Source organism: Lagopus leucura, unplaced genomic scaffold (genome assembly GCF_019238085.1).
Source record: "Lagopus leucura isolate 7727_CA_CO unplaced genomic scaffold, USGS_WTPT01 Super-Scaffold_100004, whole genome shotgun sequence".
NCBI classification, from domain to species: domain Eukaryota; kingdom Metazoa; phylum Chordata; class Aves; order Galliformes; family Phasianidae; genus Lagopus; species Lagopus leucura.
The window spans coordinates 59,754,675-59,780,307 of record NW_024962264.1 but is presented as its reverse complement, the minus strand read 5'-3'; the positions used below and the strand labels follow the sequence as shown (position 1 = coordinate 59,780,307).

The 25,633-nt window shown below is 36.5% G+C and overlaps 1 protein-coding gene across 3 annotated transcripts in view; it reads right to left on the bottom strand.

Moving 5' to 3' along the window:
- SORCS2 (sortilin related VPS10 domain containing receptor 2) overlaps window positions 1-25,633 on the bottom strand; it is a 522,402-nt gene that overhangs the window by 17,456 nt on the left and 479,313 nt on the right. For all 3 annotated transcript variants that reach the window (XM_042871372.1, XM_042871371.1, XM_042871373.1), the window contains exons 15-23: window positions 19,996-20,116; window positions 18,430-18,563; window positions 17,709-17,837; window positions 16,015-16,186; window positions 12,433-12,619; window positions 8,364-8,497; window positions 6,757-6,880; window positions 4,727-4,839; window positions 2,418-2,543 (exon numbers count right to left, since the gene is read on the bottom strand). In XM_042871372.1, coding sequence (XP_042727306.1) covers window positions 2,418-2,543; window positions 4,727-4,839; window positions 6,757-6,880; window positions 8,364-8,497; window positions 12,433-12,619; window positions 16,015-16,186; window positions 17,709-17,837; window positions 18,430-18,563; window positions 19,996-20,116 — 1,240 coding nt within the window. The remainder of the gene's footprint in view (window positions 1-2,417; window positions 2,544-4,726; window positions 4,840-6,756; window positions 6,881-8,363; window positions 8,498-12,432; window positions 12,620-16,014; window positions 16,187-17,708; window positions 17,838-18,429; window positions 18,564-19,995; window positions 20,117-25,633) is intronic.

Sequence of the window (25,633 nt, the reverse complement as noted above, 5' to 3'; positions counted from 1 at the left end):
TATTTTTATGGAGCAGAACCATTAAATATACCATCGTATTCTAACTCCAGATGACAAATTGGATGAATTTGCCATTTTACTTCCTTGTGTCTTCAACATGGGTAATTTTCTAAAAGATCAAAGCTAGTTTTACAGTCTATGCCTTATAATTTAAGATACAATTTCCCACAGTATGACGAATTAGAAATATGCTTTATATCTATGAAACCTTCACAAGAAGCTCTTTTTATCATTTTATCAATTATGGTGCTCATCTTTGAGAAGTCTTTGCAGTGTAACAGATAGAAATCCCTGCCATCTCTCTCATGTTATGGAGAGACTTCACAAAGGTTTAGATTCAAATATCCACCCTCATATTGAGGAACATTTAACTTCTGAAGCCATTCCACTGACTTCATTAGATATTTCACAGAGGAATGACTCAGTCTAATGGTGATATGAACATGGCCCCAATTATTTTACAAAAAAAATTATTCCAGATAACTCTTAAGTATTTATCTTTTTGCCTAGTGTCTGAAAAGAGAATGAGTATGAGAATAGTACTGGTTAGAAGCCTTTGAAGTGATGTTGGCACCAAGGAAATAGAGTTACTTAGTCTTGATCAAGACTCATTCACACATTCATGTGATACAAGGCAAGAGGGAGCACTGCTTTAGCCTAATCCAACTTTCAATCAGTAAACTGAGTTACTGAGTCTTGTAGCTTAATTGTGAAAACATAGTAATTTCCTGGCAGGTATTCAAGACACCCAACATTTGCTCTGTTTTTTGCTCAAGCAATTAGATCTTGTTCATGATTTCTCCCCTTACACCTGGGTTTCCACCCAGGTCTATAGGAAACACATAGGTTTGAACTCTATGCGAATAGTGCATATAAATACAAGGTTTCCCAAATAATTTGCAATATATGATTACTCTTCCTTATGCTACAGAGTAGCTCATGGGGTATTTCATACAGAAGCAATGAAAAATGGAGACAGCATTGACTATAATTAATTATATCCTTCAAAACACATTGAAGCACAACCCTAATATAACAGCTGAGATGTAAAGTGAATAATATGCATAACATTTTGCACAGAAATGTTTGCAGAACCCAAGAATCAATCATCATCAGTTCATTTAAATTATTAAAGATATCCATTCCAAATATGCTTGGAATAAAGAGAAATAATTTCGTTTAGAAGCTGCGCCTCGCCTCTTCAAGAAGTAGAAAGATGCAAGTAATTTTGAAGTGCTAATACTCACCTGGACAAAAGCCAGAGATCAGAAATAGCTCACTTCAAAAGAAACAACCTATTAAAATTAACTGTTTCCTGCAGTATAAACAGGATTTCAGACTCCTAGGGATTCCCATTATGATTACAGAGGAAGAGAAGTAACTAAGATTTAGGATATATTCTGTGCATTCACACTGTTCTCCATCTATTTCACACCACTGTTTCTGTAAGAAACTTCTTCAGGCACCTGGACAACGTCAATACTTTCATTTGGACCTTCACAATTGTACCACAGCAACAACATAAACAACCTATTGATATTGTTTTACTATGAGAGCTTCGTCTTTTCTATTTCTCCAAACATTTTGAATATTGTGATCTTGTCTAATAGAGTGGCAAAATGCCCTTCAGAATTAAAAAATATCTTACACTGTGACTCTTTGTAACAGGTAGGACTTGAATTGCAACATGCAGGCACAGACTTGGGATTTGTTCCTTCTCTCTAACAGTGAAAGGAGAAATAACAAAAAACTGTAAATTAACAAGCAACGGCCAAACAATATTCTGATTTTCTCCAGGTACAGGCTTTTTATTATGGAAGGTATCTGGAGCAGAGAAGCAGAGGAGGAGAGGAGCAGAGAAGTTAATATCATATTTTCATTGCCTTGTTCACTGTATTTGCTTCTTGGCAATTGAAAAGGACATTAGCTGATAAAGGCAGAAACTACCTGCTTCACATTCTTCGGGTCAGCTATTACAGGTCAACTGTTAAGGTTCTGTTTCTGTTGGACAGAAGTGAAGAAATGGTTTGTCTCTTTTTAGAAACACTTCCTTTTGCTCCACCAATCTTCACAGATTGATGTGTCATCACTAATGTTTCTCCTTTTTTTTTTTTAGGTGTCAAGAGGGATCAAGGCTTACTGCAGGCTATTGTTTAGTAGAATAATTAATCATATCTTCTGCCTCTTCTGTCTCTTCTGGCAGGATTTATTCTTTACTGTAAAAGATGGGGTAAATAGTGCTATGCAGGGCAGCCATACATGTTGTCAGCTTTTACATACCTTTTGTCAGATAGGAGAGAGATCTTTACATAGTCAAGTTATACCTTTTAATCCCACATAAATAAAAGGAGAGTACAGTCACTGATTTCAAAATGGGATGAAGACTGCTCTAACCAAACATACAGTGTTCTGGTTACCTTATCACTAGTTACACTTCTCTTCCTTTTAGGTTGATTTGCTGGTAGGAGCACATGCAAGTCAGCAGTTGTGGGCAGACCAGGTTTCACAACTGTCATAAGTGTTTCTTCAGGTATATTGGTTTCCTGCAAAGACAAAGGTATATGGTAAATTATAGGACAGTGCTCTTCGTATTTTATATAAAATAGATGAGTAATTCTTTGTGAGCATTTAATTCTTTAGCACTCAAATCTCTAATAGTTAGAGTAGATTCCACCAGAAGCTAAAACGTGAGCAAAGTCAAGCATTAATTAGCTGAAATGTGAGGGGTGCTTTGAAAATTAGAAGAACCAAGCACTGTTGTCACTTTAAAAAGATTTAATGGCATCATGGAAAGAAGCCAAATGAAGTGGCATAGTTTTAGTAAAACTGCAATAGTTTTGCATTTTTAGAGTAACTTTAAAAATAATTCCTAAGTCACATGGAATGTTTAGTGGGCCATTCAGTTAGTAGACTTAGATGGGCATGTTCATTATAGCTAACTTAACCTTACAGAGGCTACTTTTCCTTCTGTTTTTACTGGACAGACTCTCCCAGGATGAGATCAACAGTACTTAGATTCCTTTTCTGAACCTGGTATGAATATCTGCACCCCAAATGAAACAAATGCATTGCTTTTCAAAATAGTTTGTGCAAACTGTGTTTTCTAACCCAAATTGCTTCATTTGTTACATAAGTAACTCCAAAAGTAATGCTGCCTATTTATTTCCATGGAAACTATAGCAGCTACAAAGAGTACAATAGCACTATTTGAGAGAGCAAGTTCTCAATGTTTTATGGAACACTCTTTTTCAACATAGCCACCACTATTAGCTGTGCATTTTCATTAGGGATGAACAAGGGCCTACACGCTGTGCTTGTTACAATCTGCACCAGCAGGGATGATCCACTGTCCCTATCACCACTGCTGAAATGCCCTCTGCCCCACTGCTGAAATCACCCACTGCCTCACTGTACTCACATCCACTGTTTGGTCTCGATAAGCATTCAGCAAGCATTGATGAATGTCAGTGAGTGCCATTTTTTCTGCAAGGAGGAATTCAGTGACACAACTTTGTTCCATTCACACTTCTATGTCAGACACTTTTTTGTCAGCCTGCCCCTCTACTGCCATCTGTCAACACGGCAACAAAATGTAAGGAATCTTGCTGGGAAGGTTCAACCTCTTCTGCCATACCGCCAACATTCACCTCTGACATTGTGGGCCAACACAAAAAAAAAGACAGTTTTACTTTTGGAGTAGCCCTCATTATACAGCCACAAAATTCTAATGACAACACCCATGGCATTTTCCATGGCCTTTCCCAAAACAAATACTGAAATTCAATTAAATTGTTCCTATTGTCTCACAAATGATTTGATATTTATTAAAACAAAATGGCTAATTTTAAAATATAGTATTTTTAAGACTGACAGTGCTTGTAGATTGAAGATTTAGAAAAGAAAAGCAGGAAACTGTATACAGTCAGAATTCCAAAATTCGATTTGATGGATTTGATTTGATTTTGAACTATTGTAAATCCATGAAAAGTCCATTGAATTCAAACACAGTAATTCTAAAGACATCATCAATCTGCAACACAGTACCACTGTCTTCACAGACAGTTGGAACGTGCACATTCTGCTGTGGGCACTGTGTGTATCTGACAGCACAGCTCCAGACCTCACAATTTTTATGGAGTGCTCTTCAGTTATCTCACAGAACTGTTCTGTGGCTTTGTACTTGATTTAATTTATATGATTCAACTGCTCCCAGTCCACATTTCTTTTACAAACATGATCTAAAAAAAAAAAACAGCTGTACAAACTATCTGTCCATGTGTTATATATAACTTTTGAAGTTCCACAAATGATATCATGAATTCTTTTCTCTGCTTTGTTTCTTCACAAAGACTATGTCTTCATATTATGCAATATCCTACATACATCACATTTAACTGACTTTTCTTGCTTTGGAGTCAGCAGTATTTGCCAATATGTCTATCGCTCATCCCAGAAAGCAATAATTAGCATTAATTGCCAATTAGGCTATGTTAGAACTGAACTTTTCCAAGCTATGATGTCATAATCTACAGCCTGCCCATAGAAGTGACGCTGGGTTCAAACTTGTATCAAATGTGGCTCATGAGGTTCATTTTATTATTTTGCTCTGCCTCTTTTTTTTTTTTTTTTTTTTTTTTTTTTTTTTTTTTAAACAAGAAGGCATTAACTTAACCTTCAAGTTTTATGACTGGAAAGGGAACATTTTACGAGCAATCTGAAAGAGCACCTTTGCAAGAAGTCGTGTTACTACACGCCCTATGTCTTCCCTCCACTCTGGTATGTTGGGGTTGTACATGTCCAGGTGCTTGGTAAACTTCAGAGGAAGAACATGAAAATGATCTAGAAAGACAAAAAGAAACACTTCTGAATCACTGACAATCTGATTATAGAAACAGTTTTGTATATATTTTCATATATATTTATCTACTTACATATTTTCCTACATTTATACACGTGTGTGTGTAGACATATGTGTGTACATATATATGTATACATACACTCACATTATCTATGCAGCACTGCATTACCTAGGAACCCCATTATAATCCATTGCTCAAAGAGGAAAGGTAAAAAACAAATCTTTCCCCCAGGAGCCTACAGTGTAATATGGAGCAAAAATATGCTCCTGCCAGGCACTCAATTACTTTCTGTATTTTCAATATCATCAAATTTGTGTCTAGAGATTAAAATACAGTAGGGGAAAAAAAAATAAACCAAACAGACTTACATTCATCTTCTGGGGTCGTAACCTGCTCAGTAATTTTTTCTTTAAGACAATACACCACATAAATATGATTGGATTCTTTTATTTTTTAAGGGGAACGTGCCAATGGATTCTATTCTTACTGAATCACAAACATGTTTTTTACGTTTTACATGTTCCTGTTCTTCATGCAAAATGGCTACTTTACATATCTTATGGACTAGCTATATGTATTAGCTACAAAACAGAAATTCTGTTCCAAATACCAAAGGGTAACTACTGCCCTCTTAAAATATATATGTATAAAATAAAAGTAAAAATTAAAAAAAAAAATACATCTTAACATTTATCTGAATAATGCCCAAAATATCTGAAATACTAGAAATTGGCTATTCCTCAGCAAACAGTCTTTGAAGTCCGTCGTTTTTTCCTTTCATGCTCCTTAGAGGATCACCTGGGGAAGTTAATACAAAGAAGGGAAATAGATTCCCTGGAACACAGGAGTGACTCAAACACTTCTTCCCTAACTGTTAGGACAGAATTCTGTTTCAATGTGATTTTCCATCCCAAGGATTTAATACCCCTCATGAACAGTACTTTCTTGCTCTTCAGATCAGGATTTCCCAACACGAACAGCCAAAACAGTGTTGGAAATCAAAGGCACCAATCTCATCTCACTAAGAGCGTTTACACATCTAAAGATTTTTTTAAACAGTGGGTGCACTTGTAAGAGATTACATAAACGTTAAATCCATTTATCTTAACAAATGAGAAGTTTTGTAAAAGTTCTGTTTAACATAAATGTGGTTTTCACCGTTATTTTAAATCAGTATGTATGCTGAAAGCAAAAGTACCAGAATCCTCTTTCACTGTTCAAGTCACAGATATGTTTCATTTGTGTATTTCATGAATTTTAAGCTCTGCATTACAGTGAAACTTTTTTACATATCACAATTCCCACATGTGACAGCACAAATGCAAACAGAATAAATTTGCCAGCACTACATTTTTCATTATATATTATGCCTCGACAGTACATTATTAGACACAGCAAAGCACACTGAGGCATAATGTGAAACAAAAGTAGAAGTTCGTCTTCTATTGAAGAGCTAAAATTTACAAAAGGGCAATAATTCAAACTCTCACACAAATGCTGAAAGAATGGTTGTACATGGTGGCAGAAGGAAAATATTTCACACTGTTTTAATGCTATAGACAACTAATTTATTTTTTTTTCCAAAAGTATTTAAACTACTGTATTTTGAAATGCTAACGAACTCTGAAGTCCTAAGAAAAAATACTATTTCAATGTTACTGCTACATTAGGGAAACACAGTAACATTTAGAATAAGCAAAGGAAACTAAAGGTTTCAAGTGAAACCATTCCATAAGGCCACACTGCTCAGCGTTACGTACAGTTCATCCCTCTAATTTCAGAAATTAGATGTGGCATTAGAAATAACCTTACAAGAGGTTCAGTTCTGCCTGCACTGGTTTAAGAGATATAAGTACACATTAAACAGCAATTAAAAATTGAACAAGTAATGCCTCACCAAAAACGTGGACAACTTTGGAATCTTGTAGCATGGAGTTCCCGCAGGAAGCTTGCACTGTCACTCTGACATCACCTGTCACAGCGAACCTCGTCACCAGAAAACTGTCCAATGTAAGAAGTGGCTTTGCAAGCAAAGAAAAGTAGAAAACAGAATTTCAACAACAACCAGGAGAATAGTTATCTGACGAGACTATCACTAAAGATATCAGCACAGAAGTTGCACATCAATTATATTTTTAGAACGTTGGTCAACATTTTATCAAATTATTATGATTTACAATAGAAACTTTCTTATTTTTTTAAAAACAGATGGACTCTTATAAACAGAATAGCTGCCAGATTAGTCAAATATTTCTGTGAGTTTAATTGGTAGGGTATTAGATTTATATTCAGATCGCACTGAAATAAAGGGATTTAGAATCAGGCTCACAAATCTGAGTGACTGTGGCCCCTTGGTTTGTTCAGTGCAGAGCAGAGGGAGCTGAAGGGAGGCCTCATGGCAGCTGCAGCTCCTCACAGGGAGCAGAAGAGTAACTCTGAGCTCTGTTCCCTGTGACAGAGACAGGCCCGAGGGAATGGCACGGAGCTGTGCCAGGGGAGGGGCAGCTGCGGGTTAGGGAAAGGGTCTGCACCAGAGGGCGGTGGGCATGGAACGGGCTGCCCAGGGCAGGGGGCACAGCCCTGAGCTGCCAGAGATCAAGGAGCATTTGGACACCACTCTCAGCAAGAAGGTCTGATTTTTAGGTGTGAAGCCGGGAGTTGGACTTGATTCTCATCAGTCCCTTCCAACTCAGGATATTCTGTGATTCTGTGAACTTTACAGGATCATACTGAGCAAGTCATCTGACTTGAAAAATATGGGGCACAGTCAAGGTCAGGTGGATTACTCCTGTCATGACCCATGGAAGTGCACCAATCTATCACAACTTCCAAGGTGAAGTTGAGATACCGTACTCCCCAACCACATTTGTATGTATCAGAAACCTCACCCCCACCGTACAACAAGATTACATCAGTTTGCAGTGCCTGTTCTGGCAATGGCAAAGCCAATAACAATGAACAGACACAGGCAAGGATTATGGTAGACAGCACATTTACAAGATCAAAGTTCATTATGCTTATCTGAAACATTCCTTTGTCTCCTTCATAAAGGAAATATTTTACATATCTGATTCTGAAAGAACTGCCTTAAAAAAATTAACCCAGTTAGACAAGAAATATGCCCAGTTGAAATACTTGCATATTTATTGCTCTTTTTACAAGGCGACGTAGTGATAGGACAAGGGGTTTAAGCTGAAAGAAGATAACAATAGATTAAATATAAGGAAAAAATTTACTATGAGGGTGGTGAGGCACTGGCACAGGCTGTCCAGAGAAGTTGTGGATGTCTCATCTCTGAAAGTGCTCAAGGCCATGTTAGATGGGACTGTGGTCACCTTGGTCTAAAGAAAGGCACCTCTCTGCCTGTTGCAGGGGTTGGAAAGAGATGATTTTTTGGCCTTCCAATCCAAAATCATTATATGATTTTATGATAAAGTAAAAGGTTTCATGCAATTCTTACTGGAAAGAGATCAAAGATAATGTCAGTCACAACCATTCATGTACCTGAAGACTGTTTCCTATCCACCAGTAGAAGACTGTCAAGTTAGGGTTCTTGGGCAGTATGATGGCTGTCAGATTCACCTCCTGGTTTCTGCCAATGACTGGAACCACTTCTAAATGTAAAGCCTGCAGAGGAGCTGAAAGAAGTTCCCAAAACATCATTGAAACCTTGTTTAAATCATTGAATGCATCAATATAATAACGCTTCTTTTTTTTTCTTTTCTTTTTTTTTTTTTTTTTTTGCCAAAAGCCTCTCACCTGTACAACATAAGGTCCTGAACTTACTTTTCTCTCTCCTGCCTATACATCTGTGTTGAAAGCTATGGACATAATTGGAAGGACTTCCTTCATTTCAACCAAAATTAAACATAGTTAAAAAAAAAAATAAAAAAAATCCATCAACAACAAAACCCAAAAAGCAGAACAGATGAGCAATGTGACAAATAGTGAAAATGTACCTTAAAGTTGTGCATTTTTTTGTGCATGTTCAATTTGAGAGAGTATAAGCAAGTATTACAGATACAAAATGGAAATCTGCTTTAAGTAAAAAAAAAAAAAAGATCAAATGAATAGAAATCTAAAAAGTCTCAAGCTGCTAAGTGAAAAGCAGAAAACTGGATAATAATGTTGCTGACTGTTCATTTTCATTATAAAATATCAGCTGTTAGGCTCACTTCACATGAGCTAATTAATGCACACTTTAAAATAAATGCATACATCAGAGGAGCATTTATTTGCAAATCAAGAGAGATGGCCTCTGGAAGTTTACTTTTTGATTAAATTTGTTTCTTTCTGAACTTTTGCTTACAAATGCTGTAAACACTATTATTTATATAAAAGATATAAAAGAAACATGTCATTAAAATGATTTCATCTGATTTTGTATTAGTGTCGTATTTTGTTCTGAAGTACAACAGCATTAATTGAAAATCATCTTTGTCTCAGAGGTCTCCAAGAGTATTTCTTGAGAACGTCTGAAGGTACAAGCTTTTTAATATTATAATGTGATAACTACAACTTCTTAACATCAGCCGCAATATCTATTCAGGATACCAATGTGCTGTATGGTCCTAAATACATTCATTAAACATAGTGAATACTAACCCATAATTTTTTCTCTACTCAATGTATCTTTTAATTCATAAAAATGTCTTTCATTTCAGTTCAGACTTAAATGTAATTAACACTATTTCAAGGCCTTTCTCTTATTCTCTTTTGTTGATTGAATTCACTTCCATTCACTTCCAGTGCACTTTGATTAAACTGACAGAAGTTCGCTGAGAGCACGTTGTTCAAACTGATCATACCCTCCTTTTTTCACCTCGCTTCAGTCAGACTTCGTGCTGCTTCAACCAAACATATGGCTCTACTTTCATTTAGCATTTTTGCTGACAAGCGATTAACCATCTACATGAATTCAAAGACACAACTTTTTTTTTTTTTTTAAAGTTTCTTCAACAGCTTCTTTATCAAAACTGAATTAAAATGCTCTTCCTGATGTTGGCATCTTGAGGAAAACTCAGAAATAGTACAAATTCCATTAAATATTCTTCTCTTAGAAATGTTTTTTCTTACTGGGTATGCAAAATAAAGAAGTCTGGGAGGAATCTGCACCACTGTTTTGATTTTGCCATATATTTCCATTCTCACACAGGAAACTGATCATCCTGAGATACAGCTTTCATAAGGAAAGGGAAGATATTTGGCTCTTGAATCAAGAGTTGACCATTTCTGTATAGGAAAGAACTAACAATAATTACAGCAAGTCTCTCTCTTCTTCTCAGTCATATAATTCCAAATGCATTTGAACAACCCTCATAGCATCCTGAATGTACATAATGAGGAATGATGTTGACTTATATTTCTACTTAATCTCTGTATAGTTTTCCAAGCTCCTTCTTTCTCTATATCAATTTCTACACTCTCAAAAAAAAAAAAAAAAAAAAAAAAAAAAAGCATATTCACATACTGTAGTTATTATAGTTATTATAGTTTTGTGGCACGAAGAAGAAAAAGTATGTCTACTTCATGCTGAGTTCTTTTTATTCTGGGTTATCTATTCACATGTATACTATCAGACTTGCTTTAATATCTCTTAATCTCTTACAGCTTATAAAAAAGTTGTTTGTGAACTGGATCAGTTCACAGATAACAGGCCAAAATGTTTGTCCTTCATTACAGGACAATTCTCATACCAACCAAACCTCACAGGAGTTAAAAATATTTCCCTTACTATTTGTCCTTCATAAAATTTATCTCGAAATACATCAGATGAAAACAGTGAACACAGGACATTGGACATTTCTGTTTGCATGATACACCACAATGAAAAATGGCCCCGAGCAGCTATTAGCATTTCTCTAGAAGGCAGATATATATCACTTAATTAGTACCAGCTAATTTCCTCAAATCCTGTAATTTACTTTAAAAATTAAACAGTTTAAACCCCATCTGAAGTGTTTATTCAAGCATGCTGCGTAACACGGGTCCATGTGTCTTTTAGATCACTTACAGCACTAACGGAGAAGCTCAAGATGAGCTCTAAAATCATCCAAGTCTGCTTGCAGTATTTTGTTGATTCTGTACTTCAGCACCAGTCATTTGAAATACACAGCCATTGTATTTTTGAAAAATATGTTATAAATCCACTGTATAAAACACAATTTACACCTTTTATTTTAACTGTTTATCCAGATGTAGACCAAAGCAGAAGCATATCTTGAGAAAGGAGTTGTTCAGCTTTCCATTGGTGCTCGTTACAGTTTATCATTCCCTATAAAATATGAAGATTTTCTCCCTGGAGAGATGGTATTACAGAGTTTTTGTCATTCCTTGCTTATGGAGATCTACCAACTACTTTTATGCTTAATCTACTTCTAAATACCCAGATGCTACTAAAAAGTAAACATAGAACAGTCAGTAATTAATCTAAGCTGTCAAATTATGTAAAATGCAAAAACAATAAATAAACAGGTAATGAAATGGAGATGGAAATTTAGACTTCAATCATTTCATTTTGATTTTAATAGGATATTAGCCATTAGTATTAATGGATTGGGCTCCACCTGTTAATCAAAGCAGAAGCAGAAACTCTGGATTCAGGCTCTGAAGAGCAAAAAGAAGAAACAGCTGCAGCCACAAGATAGGCTGACATAAAACACATGGATTTGTGCACAGACTTGAATGTGGCTCCACTGCTTTCTATTGTTAGTATGGAAAACATCACTCGCATCAGGGGAAACAGACAACTGAAGAATATGAGATGAGTATATTTTTTCATTGAATGCTACTTGTTTACAATTTTTGACAGATCTAAAAACAAAGTGATAGCTGTCTTGAATCTCGAAGGAAGAGAAAAATTTTGTTTCAATTATGACTTCCCTTCCTTATTTCAATTAAGAGATGTCTGAGATGCATTAAGTCTGCTACCATGTGTGATATCCCTGTGCCTCACTATTCTGTTCATTTGAATCTATTCAATGGGATTTTTAGGTCTTAATTAAGAAGACAGGGAGAGAGGTCTAAGTCAACTTATACTGTATGTCAATACAAAGTTAAATCCAAGTAATACTTTAAAACTTTGTAAGAATTAACTACCTAAAACTAGACTTAAGGACTTTAATAAGTAGCCTGACTTTTAGAAATGCTGAGATTTTGATCCTTCTACCAACTAATGCTTTCTGAAAGTCATACAAGAGGTCACACTTTTATCAATATGTCTGTTCTCTTGCTTCTTACAGCACAAAAAGACATAGCCTGAAGTTCTAAATTTTAGCTGCCAACAAGGTCTTGAGTCAGGAAGAGAGGTAAAATCTGAGAAATGAACTGAGGAATGCTTGGTATTTAAAAGATTAATATACCATCTTTCTCACAAATCTAAACAAAACTAACTCTGTCCTTCTTTTATACAAGTCTCTATACTAACAGCACACAGCAATGCACAATTGATTGAGGTTATTAGGAAAGAAATGTATTTTTCCTAAACGTGACTAGTAACATTCTCAGCTGTTTCGTAACTATCACAACGTTTGTATGCAGCAGTAAGAACAAGAAAACCAAAGGGCTGACTTACAGTTGACTTGGATGAACACTACAGACTCATCATGTCCAGCAACATTTTCAGCCTTCACTGAGACACGGTAAATCCCAGGATTCTCGTAACGGTGACGGATGGGTTCCCCAGTCATTGTAAGATTGACATATATTGCCTTAAAGCCATCGCCGAGATCCACCTGGTACTTGGTATTCAATATATCACCCTAAAAGGAGAATATATCAACGTTTTGAATGGCCAGAACCTAAATAGACAGGACATGTTATTTTAACTATTTCCTGAACCACAACATCACTTCCAGCACCAGCCAAACGTTTTGACTCCACAGCAGTGGCTACACTAAAACCTGTAAACCCATTGTGAAGATTTTAGAGTAACAAATGCTGCATGCACTCACAGAGATAAATCTAACTTTCTTCAGTAAGGCTTAATCTTAAAAACAACACTAAAAAAACCACCCCAGACCACTAAGCCAAGTTGTATGATACAGATATCACTCTTAAAAATTTAATACTTCTGGACATTAATTAATATAATGGTGCAGGGCAGCTTCAAGTCCCTGGAGCTATAATCTGGTGATTCCCAACTACAACTTAACCAGTGACCTGTGGTAACTGACTGGCAGTGAACTTCTGGCTTGTGCAATTATAAAGCAGAATAGGATTAGATCATCTTCATAGCACCTTCTAACTACGCTCTCCTGTGTCAACTGTATGACAGCTAGAATACAAGCTGGTAGCTTCTACAGAGTAGTACTGCATTATACAGAGTTACCAGCATGTTTCAAACTGGCATGCTACTCTACAAAATGATATGCACGCTTGACAAAGTAGAGTTCTGAGCTGTGCTTAGTAAAAAGACCAGCCAAATACTTCTGTCACATCAAGCATCTCACATAATTTACAATTCATTGCACTTCTGCTAAGTGCTCCTTTAAACAACACCGCCTTCCTAAACTCAGACCTAAAATACTGCAATGACTGATACTGTTGTCAGAGGACAAATATAAGCCCATCATTCATGTTGTCATGGTGTGTCTGCTCAGAAGAGAAGTCAGGTCTGTGCTACATGGACTGGCCATATGGATTGAGTGAAAGGAAGATTCGTTTTAGCTGTGAGCAACAGCACTTTCTTAATACCACTGGCAGCAGTGCTTTAGTGACTTGCCCTTCTTCCTCTGTATTCAGCAATATACTCCTGCCTGCATTTCACAGCACACTGTCGCTACTGCCATGGAAGTTAAAATGGCTTGTAGGGCCAAGTTTGATAGGAAATTCTTCATATTTTGAAAAGACAGTGTTAGATTAAAAATCAGCCTAGAGGAAAGGAATGTATACACTCATCAAATAAGCTGAATGGCAATCAGATCTGACAAGGACTCACGCCCCCTGAAGTACTGAAAAATCACCTCACTTTCCCATAAGCCAATCTGTGAAATAGTTTTGCATCAAAATCCAATTCAAAAGGAAGCATTAATGTAAAATAAAGGAGGTAACAAAGTCTAGCATTTTCAAATGCTTGCATTACAAAGGAAAGAAAAATACACTCTTTTTCTCCATTTATTATTTTGCAGTTTGGTTGATTTTCTTCCATGTTTTATCAGATGAAAGAGCACTACTTATCTTGTAAGAGAGTACTCAGAATAAGGAACCTGTAGGGTTATCAAACACCTAACATCATATTTCAACACACATAAAAGACCTTGAAAGCTTCTTCACTGTGAATATTTTTTCCGAATAACATTTTTATTTTGACAACAGATGGGTACCAGAAAATATATTATTAAAGTTTAAAGCAGAAGAGATGTCTGCTTGCCAGCAATGTGTCAGTAAGTGGCATCTCTTCAGATGACATTAGCTTGCAAATAGTTCTTGTTAGCTCTTTCTTATGCTAACAAGTATACATGCGTATTTTCTCCAGGTGAGGGAGAAACCAGTGTTGGAAGCAACTACATGCAAGTTTCTCTTAATGTTTTATTCTAATATCTTCCTTATTGTAAAGATGGGAATGCTGTCTCCAAAAACAGCAGGGCACTTCTGTTTTCCTGATCAGGAAAGACAGAGAGCGGTGGACAGCAAATGATTCACACAGAGAAAAGGAATTTAAAGAAACTGGTTCTTCCGCACAAAATAAATGATTTTTGTACAATTATTTATTCACAAATCCAGCCTAAATAATTAAAAAAAAAAATTCATATTATTATTTCCAAGATCAATTGCAAACTGCTCAAATGGGCCTCAAAAACTACTTTCCTTATTTCCTGCAGTCTGGCATTGCTGCACTCAGTACTGCACTTCACAAAAACCAGTCAATTAATATTGTTCAGCAGGAAAAGAAAGTAGTATTTTTGGTTCATCTTAGCGGGACTGCTTCTTAAGTTCTCTAATTGATAAGAATTCTCTTCAGACTTTATCATATATATTAAATCCTAAAGGCCAGGACTTTCAAGTATAAATATTATTCTTAGCCATAGGGGGCAGCAAACTTTTACATTTCCTTTAAATCTCCTTTTCAGTTCTGTTCACTGAGCAGACTTTACCAGAAAATGGGGATTCCCTTCAGGATTCCTGATTTTGGAAGAGTTTTGAATAATTGTATGAGTTTTGCCTATTGCCAACAGAGACTTGTGAAGGCTTCAGAACTTTTTGTTTGAAAAGGAAGAAAAAAAAGTGAAGCTGCCAATCAAAACTGTTAGACTCCAAATTACAATCAAATGCTCTAGTTGTACAGCAAACATTCAAAACAAGTTAGAGAAAAGAGAAGGAAGCACAACTTGCTACACCATCGCTAGTACTCTGCAAGCCTTTGGAACAAGAACTTGAGGTGAAGTAGGCAGAGCTGTGTTCTGCCTAGATTTTCTCACAGAAATAAAATGCCAAGTGCCCAACTTCTGTCACATAGGTTTGCCAACTCCAATTTTTTGCAAATAGTTGGCGTTAGTCAGGAAACACTTCTGTAGCCGGAGCACAACAGTTAGAACCTAATACTAAAATGCAAGCATTAAGAACCATACCCAGAGCAAATAACCACATCTGTAAGTTACTCCTTGCCTTTGGTCAGGGCCTCAGGGTATTGTCTCTTCCAATAAACAGGAAAAAGAAGAAGAAGAAAAAAGAAAAAAATCCTTTGGCAACATAACTAATACATTATAAATGTTCTTATGCTGTGGTATTTGCTGATTTCTGTAAAGCTTTGCCTAATTCCTTCCTGAAAGGCTGAAAGGCAGATTCTCAAAAGCACTTAAACCAGAATATCAAGGGTTCTCAGCATTTCTGTTCTTCTCTGATACAACGTGAAATTTCCAGTTCAAGGAGACTCTGCTAATTTAGTCCCTTTGATTCTCCAATAAGTTGAAGCCTTTAAGGAATAATAACTGAAATGCTGCTGAGGAGACAAGTTCCTTTCTCTGGACAGAAATTCATGGTTCACTGAGTTTACAAGATTGTCTGATTCTCTTGGAAGCATAAGTTTCAGTATTTACAGAGCCATTCATCTTTGTCTCAAGCACAAATTAATCTAATTCAGCAGCAAAGCAGGTAGGAGAGAGATGAACTCTAAAAATAGCAAGTAAAGTTTCATAAAGACAGTGTTAATTTCTACCTGCTCTTGTCTGACAATGAAGGTGATGTCCTCCCCAGGCTTAACAGCCAAGCTTTCTCCTCTGATGCTGATCTGAAGTCCCTTGGGAGCAATCAATGGACACAAATGCTGTGCTAAGTTCTGCTGCAGGTCTACACCACCTTCACACACATTAGAAACAACTTTCCTGTACCTGCAAAAACAATAAGCAGTGAGCGAGGTGGAGGCAAGCAGTAGGCACCAAATGTGAGCGTGACAGTAGGCTAATGAATATTGCTTGGGTTCATAAACAGAAAATGTTGTAGATGACCAAAATAAACTCAAAATGCAAAAAAATTTTGCTTGCGGACATTGTTTCTATTGAGTGAAATCTGTTAGAGGGATTAGAGCATGATCAGGATTTCACTTGCATGCATTGGAAGAGTCTATCCTCTAAAATTCATAAATATGCCTGATCTGTTCTCTTAGAGCTGGGTATTCTGCTGTTCTCTCTCAACACCGCCCTCCCTCCCCAATCATGAAGCTTTCAATAGCCTTCAGTGCTCCAGGGGTGTTGGCTCAGGATTTTGCTGCTCACATGTACTGCCAAACTCAGGCTTCTATCCTATCCCACTTTACTACTGCTTTACATGTGGTTGGTTCAAGTTCCAAAGGTCAGAAATAAATTAAAGCAAGCAACTTCTGCATTAACCCAGAACCAATCACTTATATACTGTTCTCAAATCTGTGCATTTCTTAAAATATATAACATTTATTTCACATTATAGTAATAAAAGCTTGAACTCGATGACCTTGATGAACTTTTTTCAACATAAATAATTTGATGTTTCTAGGAGTGTAAGAAGAGCTAATAAAGAAACACTTGGAAGTACAGCAATTATTTACAGATCAGTTTCAATCAGGTATGCTATTTTTAAACATTCTTAAAAATTTGAGTCAGATTTCACTCTGATGAATTCAAACTCTGTGTATCACAGCTGTCAGCCACAACCCGAAAGGCATCATTTTCCTCAGTAAGGCAAATATACACAAAGACTATGATTCTATTGCCAGATTTGACATTTCATCATTTGGTTTGCATCTCCACAACCAACAGAGATGATGTTATGATAAGCCAGAATAGATGCCAGCTGCAAGCTATTCTCAGCACAGACGTCAGACTGCATTGTAGTGTGTACTCTATGCACTATTGTTTACAGTTACTAAAGCTTTACTTTGATTCTGAGTATCCCATATGGCCAGGAGAATAATTCGTTCTCTGTAGAGCTCCTTACACTGGTGGAAGAGAGAGACAGTGGAAAGTTCTGTGAGACATTACTTACTCCTCTGAGTAATTAACTGGATTTATGCAGGGAGCTAAAAGAAAAGGCTTTGAATGGGCCTTACTATCAAAAGTATAGCAATGCTTATTAGCTGTCCCAGCAGTTAGGAAAAATTATTGGGAACAAGACAGCTCTCCCTCTTCTCAAATCAATTAGTTTATTGAACCGCTGCGAACGTGTAAAGTAACATTGCTCTTACATTAGTCTGTAGAAAGATTCTGCATGAGCTGTAAGTCTGAGCCAGAACAGCTTACCACTTGCATTTTCCTATTATTTTTTTTTTCCAGTTTCCCTGCTTACACTTCCCCAAAGCCACTTTCGTAGTCCTTGGTCAGAACATTCTCCTCCACTACGGAAGCCCATGCAAGCCAGTCAAACCCAAGATTGACTTACCCACTGCTGCTTGTGTATGCCTGCCCCAGCACACAGTCTTCAGGAGGTGCTTCTGGATTAAACCAAAAGTCAGCAAAGCACTTGCTAGACTGCGACTTCAGAGGTGCAGAGCGCTCAAACCCGTAATCACTGGAAGACATCAACACCAAGTGTGTCACTATCCCCACCTTATTTACCAACCCAATTTGGGTGGATGAGATTACTTCTTTAAGAGTAAAGATTTTTAAAAGTATCTGCTGTAAGCTGAATACACAGCTTCATGAAGCCACTTCTGTTCTAAGTGTAGTTTCAGTGGGGCAAAAATTGTTATAATTACTTTGCCAGTTCTGCAAAGTTAACCTTCCTGGGAGCTTAGATTTTTAAAAGGTATCCTTCGCCTCTCAGACCAACACATTTCTTCCATATTTTTCTTAATTTTTATTTTTTCTTAAAAAAGAATGGGTCTAATTGCCCCATTAATAAATCCAACAGTTGTTTTTCAAGTCTTGATCAACAGAGAAAAACATTGGAATTTCTTCAGACAGGTGAGTCAAATACTTAAAGCACAGCAACACTTTCAGACAAAAACAAATTCATAAGCTACCTGTTATTCAAAACTATCACACTGCTTCTTGGTTGTTTGCACACAGCCATGCAAGAGTGGTGCAAAAGGAGGAAAATAAACTCCTCAAACTCTAAATAACATTTCACTAACGATGAATCTGAATATCCACAGACTCACCATAAGAAATCAGAGTTCGCACATTCACAGACTTTGGACGTTAGAGCTGAAGTGAAACTTCTCCCTTTAACGCACCATGATGAAATCTTCCTCTTCCGAAAGCTCCTCTGTTGACCCATGATGCAACGATCACCCTAAACATCAAAACACCAGATTTATTGCATGCCATAACCTGCATCGCAAAGCCACAATCTGAAACTGTCAGGAGAAAGTCTGGTTTCTTTTTGCCAAGACTGGACACTGGTATCAAGTCTCAACTCATCAATTTCTAGAGAAATTTACAGCAAGTTATCTATGATGTGACTATAAAAATGTGATTAATTAACTTAAGACTGAGACTGAAGGAAAACAGACTCAGCAAAGAAGAAAAAATACTTCACGTTCAATTCAATTGGACTCTTATACAAAGCTCTCACGTCCACTACTGGGATATTACACAGTTCTGACATACAATGTCTCAGGACACAAATTCAAAGATGTGCACAGAAGTTCTAGTGCAATTTAACCCACGTTCCATGTGTGTACAATCTAGGCACAAGCCTACAGATGTGTACTTAAAAACTCAGGCTTATTATGGCTGGACTTCTCTCTAAATGACCGCATCACGTGTAGGCAGTCAGTAGGAAGCACTAGGCACACAGAGACAGGTAGTATTAATACACTCTTGAAGCTAACACTGCACTGGTAATTTAGCAGCTGTAAGTACTCTGTCAGAGATATTTTAGTTGCTTCCATTTTCTGAAAGACATTTAAATGTCAGTGTACCCAAATAATGTCACTCTTTAGATGTGCATATTACTCTCAAAATACACAACGATTTCAAACAAGAAGCAATTCCAAATTATGTGAGAACTAGCAAGTGAGAGTTGGAGAGCTGGAATAACAACAGAGTTGTGTACCAAAAGGAAACCTGCAGAGAGCAAGAGAACAAATATACTGGATGAAACAAACAAAATAATTAGAACGACTACAATTAAACATGACATATCCCATTTAATGTAAGAATTAGAGACACTGGTCTCTAATCATACATTACATAGAGAACGTAGCTTCCAAAAATTAGAATTGACCAGAGAAGAGGGATTAGCACAGCCTTAATAGATTAACTACAGAAATAGTACTGCCCCAAACAACTGGACTCTATTACATGATCAGTCCACTGAAATCCTAAATTACATCTGGAATGGGCTTTACTTACAGCAATTTATATGAGTGCAGTATGTGGTCAGGAAGTTGGCAGTACATACAACTGCATTTTGAAATTGCTTCAATCAATATTAGAGATCTTAGTTTATGGTATATGCATCATAATCCAGTAGGACCACCTATTATTATGGAAGACCACTAGATATATTGCTGCCTTTCCCAGGACACAATTTGCACAATTAAAGGGAACACAAAATCATCCTTCCAACTTTTAACAATTGTAAAATCAGCAAAATATCAACCAAAGGAGAATAGAGCTGGGAAGGTGACATCCAAATTCTGTTAGAAAACATTTTCCTTGCTCACAATAGTGAATGATTCTTTCAGATATGAAAAAGTTCTGGCATATACAGTGAATACCTGTAGATTTGTGAGTTCCCAAGATTCATAGTCATCATCAGTGCATTCCCTGGGGAAGGATGGCCTGAAGTCCACCTTCACCAGTTCCCAGTCCGAGCGGTAACTTATGTGTCCAAAGACTCTGAACAAAAGAATCACAAGTAAAATCTTACAGGAAAGAAATACCACGCATCTGAGATTCCAATTTTCCATTCTGACTTCTGCTTTTCATGGATATGGTTCCCTACTAAAAGGTCACTGGTGCTTTTTTTTTTTCATTATCTGTGGAACTCTGCAGTGAAAAAGCATAGCTCATGGATTAGAGCTTTTTTTTTTTTTTTTTTCCAGCAAATTATACAAGAACGTAAATGGACATACACTAGCTTTTCTAATTTGGAATCCAATATTTTTGTCTGTTATCTTGTTATACATACGAAACATTCTCTGATTTTGATCCAAATTAGGATCAGAACTGAGGAAGCTATGTCACTATTTCCTTATGGTTATGGTGCAATTTTTTTTTTTTTTTTTTGGTATTTGTTTAAACTTACACAGATTTTAGATGGCAAAATCGCTATTGTTCAAACTCACAGCAGTATTATGAAGTTGCATTCATTTCTAAGGAATACACTAAATGTACACATTGTATTGGAGGATAGAGTCTCCATTTCAGATAGTCCAAACTATAACAAAAACCAGTCACAAACTGTAAATCTCTTCTTGAAAAATAAAAAAAAAAAAAGAAAAAAGTGGAAAAAAACAAAAAAGGAAATCTTACAGCTTTAAAAAACAGGTTTCACTTCAAAAGCAGCCAACATTTTCAAAGACAGAATATTTATTTCCAAAACCAAATGGGCAAGTATTACATCCAGCAACAAATTAGAAAGGATAAAGACTCTATTTTGGCAAAAGTCAAATGTATTTGTGGTTTGTATCTGGCCTGTGTGGCTTACTTGCCAAAGAATTTAAGGTTGATTCTGAAGCCAAAAATTTCTGCACAGATCATACTGCACAGAGTTCATTTTCCAAGTTTTAGTAGCATTCTCCAAACGAATTCATTCCTTTTGTCCTCAGTTTCGTCCAAATCCAGACACAGCAGGAATGGTGCAGTTTTGCAAAAAAAATATTCTGCTACTTAGACTCATTTTTCTTGTCCTGAATACCAAGTTCAAAGTGGAACTAGGGTAAAGTAGAAGTAAAAAAAAAAAAACAAACAGTGAATTCTCTGCAACACAGAAGCAACATCATTGCACTAAGTCTCTTCCCTATTAAATGAATGTAGAATTCTGAATTCCTCTACAAAGGTTGAAAAATACTTGCAGAGAACATAGGGATTTCTTCCTTTTTTCCTGGTGCATTTGATTCTCAGTCCCAGCATAGATATACAGATATAATCTATAGATTGATCTTCACTATCAGTAGAGTACGTATTTAAACAGACACACAGGTGTTTTGTCTGCATGTTTTACTCTTTTACTCTTTTTTTTTTTTTTAAGTGAGGCTCTGTGACTAAAGAACTTGCACCAACTACCTTCTTTCCTTTTAAATGTCTCTGTGGTTCAGAAGTAAAAACAGTACACAGAAGTGAAAAAGCACAGCTCAGCCCACTGGCTGCATGTGCACACAGGTGTGTGGTCCTACTTCCCGTCAGGACAACTGTCTTGCATCAAGATCTGCAGGTTTGCTTCCTTTTTCTGGTTCAGCTGAATCCTGAGACCTGCTGTCACCATATGCTTTTATTCATTTGTAGTCATATATACAATAAAGTGACTACTTGGGTGGTCTTATGCTTTTTTACAATGCCTGCTTCAATATGCCTGGCTTTGCTGACAGAAATGAAGTGTCTTTTGCATTCTAAATACCTGATGCTTTTAAAAAAAAATTATTTTACTCTTTTTTCTCCATACAACTGTTTAAAGCGAAGCAGACTTCACCTTGCAGTTACACAACTACCTACCTCCCTGAGTCCTTCTTCAAGCACCAGATAACCTTACAAATTGGTCACATTTCTTTTATTAACTCATTTAAACACATTCAAGTGTAAAGATCCAGGTTCTGTCAAGGCCTCACTCCTGACTCAAGAAAATTATTTTCTATAGAAGGAATCAAATTTTCTTCACTCATGTTAGCTACTTCAAACAGATGAGTCAAGGGAAAAGGAAGGAAGGAGATGGCTGGTTGAATTCAGTACAGAAGAGAGTCACATAATTCTCTTGAAAGTAGAAAACAAAATCTCTGAATGATTAATAATCATCTTTATGAGCTCAGAGAGGTCAAGGGTGATTCTAGATAACCATAAGAAGAATATTTTGCCTATATATAAAATAAAACACACATACCTCTCCTCCAACTTTCCCAAATAAGTACAAATCCTGAGTTACAAAACTCATTTTGATATCAACAAAGATACCAAACAAACTATTAAGCTAGTCACTTGTAAGTACCTTGAAGATAATTAAAATGATAAGAAAGAGCCACCAGAGATTAAACAAACAAACAAATAAATAAATCATGTCAAACTAATGTAATTTCCTTCATTTACAGGGTAACTGCCTTGAATTACTTTTTTCTGGAAAAGTTAAAAATGAGCAGTACAACAAAATGTCTTCAAATACTCTTTCTATAGATTGTAGAGTTGTCATTAAAGAGACATGAAATAGGGGCATAAAAGAACAAGGATAAGAATCACTGACTTAAAAGATGCAGCTATAGAATTCTCCAGTGGTAATGGAACGAGATACTGAGGTTTTATCCTCTCTCACAGGACTGAGATATTAGTGAAACATAGGCATTAGAGATACATAGAATCTGGCGATATTGACTAGTGCCACACGTCCTCTGATTTTATAAAATTCATGGAAATTACTAAAGAAATTAAGAATGCTCCCGAAGAAGGATACTGATGTTATATATAATCTGTATTTGGTCTCATAGAAAAAATGATTTGCATGATAGGTCTTGTGATTCTACATACCAGTAAACATGATTTAACATAACACAGTAACTGTACCACTGTTTCAACCACTCTCTAGGTTAAGTAAAGTATCTGAGATTCAAGGTGTCCTATCAGCATAACCACAAACTGTACAAAAATGCAACCACACAGCTTAGGAAATCCTGGGACACATTTCCAAAGGAATTCAGCAACTAGTGTGCACTCAGATTTGTAAAATGTTTGAAACATGGCCTCACAATTACTAATGCTATTGCTGCTACAACACTTGATGCCTTACTGAGGACAGGGTTTTGCAGACACATCAGAAGAGCCCATTCAGATGTAATGCCAAATAACAACAAAAAATCCTTTACAAAGTAAAAAAGAAAGCCTATTTTTTTTTTTTTAATGTAGAATTCAATGGATTGGAGAAAAATATGAATGCTGAAGCCATACATAACAGCAATCATATTGCTCAGGTGCAAAATATTCATGTCCAGTTAATTCACATGTATGGAAAAAGATGGTACCGTGTAGCAATGATCAGAAGATAAGTAGCAGGATGACATTAGTTCATAAGCTGCTCTAAGCAGCCTGGTCTAGTGGTTGGTAACCCTGTCTATGGCAGGGAGGTTGAAACTAGATGATCTTTGAGGTCCTTTCCAACCTAGGGCATTCTATGCTTCTATGATTCTGTGATATGCTATTAAAACATTCTTCTTCATTAATTTTATTTCATTAGAAGGCTATCAAATCAATTCTATTGAAACTATGAAAAATGATGCTGATACATAATTTTTGAAAGAAATTCCAATTACCTTAGAAATTCTTTTTTTTTTTTTTTTCCAACTATTTGGAATCTATAATTTTAACACCAGTGTTCCAGTCGCCATAATAACTTTTTACATTTGTTCCTACTTCATTTATGAGCACATCATCTTAAAATTTGATTGCATCACTTGATAGCTAAGACAGATTAATGCAGTTTTTAAGCTAACTCATTTAAACTATTTGCTGGAGGATTGACGTTTATTTCTGTTCCTGATAAAGCTCACAATCAGGGAGAGATAATTTAATGGAAATTATATGCAATGATAATCTCTTCCAATAAATTCACGTTTCAGTTCAACAGGAAAAGGCATCTCTTCAATAGATGTTTTTAGTTTACATGAACAGTATTAGCTTCACTGCCTGCTGACTGTGTCACTAGTTAGATACCTGACCAAAACTATGATGGCTCTTGTAATGGAATCTCCCAGAGACTTATCAGCTTTCATGGCTTCATTCATTAAAAATGATCCCAGTTTTCACAGTGCAGCTCATCTCGGATGTCACAGGCAGCTTGTTATATCCACCATGTTTGCTTTCACTTTTTGGCTGTGCTCTTCAGGATTTTGTTCATAGCCTTTTACATTCTTTGCCAGAACAGATGGAATTTATTATGAATCTAATGTCATATAAATTAAGATATGCCCTGAGCAACTTTTTATCACGTTACATTGATTTACCAACGTAGCCCTGCTCTGCTACTCTGGACAGACAAGATGGCTTTGAAGAGCCTAATGTTCACATCTACCAGATACTAGGAGCAGTGTAGCTGAACCTGCAACAGTTTTACTGCTGAATAACTTAAAAAAAATAAAAACATTAAAAAAAAATATCTGCGACCTCAGAGTCGAGGAAGCAACCCTGCTGTACCTGTAACATGAAAGCCATTAAGACACCACATGTGGAATTTATTCAGATGTTTAACACAGCACGTAAAATTGTCCAAGTTTTGCGGTCATATTGAAGACTAGTGATGACAACTGTGTGATGCATAGCTACTTTTGTTTGAAATCAGATGCTTCTTTCATTCTAGACATGCGGCTTTAATCTCCCAAGTGCTGTGTTGGCTTTTGCTCTCCTCTATATGACTTTGTCATCGACTGTGATGTTTGAAACAGCAGAATTTACCTCTGTAGCCCTGTATTGCCCTGCTGACACCCTCTGCTAGCTTCACATGCCAGCTGGATGTTGCACAGTACTTGTCATGTTTTGGAAGAGCCTTTAAATTTATAAAACTCTCAACAGAATAAAAGCCAGGATTTCAACCAGGGTCAGCCAAGTGCCCATACATAACACCTGTACTTCAGGTCATCCCAACGGGGCTGTCATAGATAACAGATCTTAATCCATTCTTCTAAGCAGCACCAAAGTAAGATGTCAAAATATTTGAAAAAAGGCATGTACCAGAAATTCTTTGTGGCTCTAAACCTCAAAATCAAACACTGAATATGTGACCAAGCTGGGAAAGGAAAGAAGACTCTCAGAGCTGCTGCATAACTATTTTAATAACTTTCACTCTGTCTCTTGGAAAGTATTCATTTAAATCAAAGTAGCCACAATTATGCTGAAAAATGGTATTTAGATTTTATTCCCCATGAGCAGGCTTCCTTTCCGGTAGTACAACATATTAGAACAAACAACTGCTGTCTCTGACAACAGAGGCCATTAACACTACAACAGCAGCGATTTTCTCAGCTGTCCTTTACATGAAAGGTGAGAAATTCCCTGTCAGTTTACGGTCAATTCCTTGGCTTCATTTAGATCACAGAACCACAGAATGGACCAGGCTGGAAAGAAACTCAAGGATCATGAATCTCCAACCGCCTCACCACAGGCAGGGCCAACCAACTTCCCCATTTAATAGTAGACCAGGCTGCCCAAGGGGCCCCATCCAAA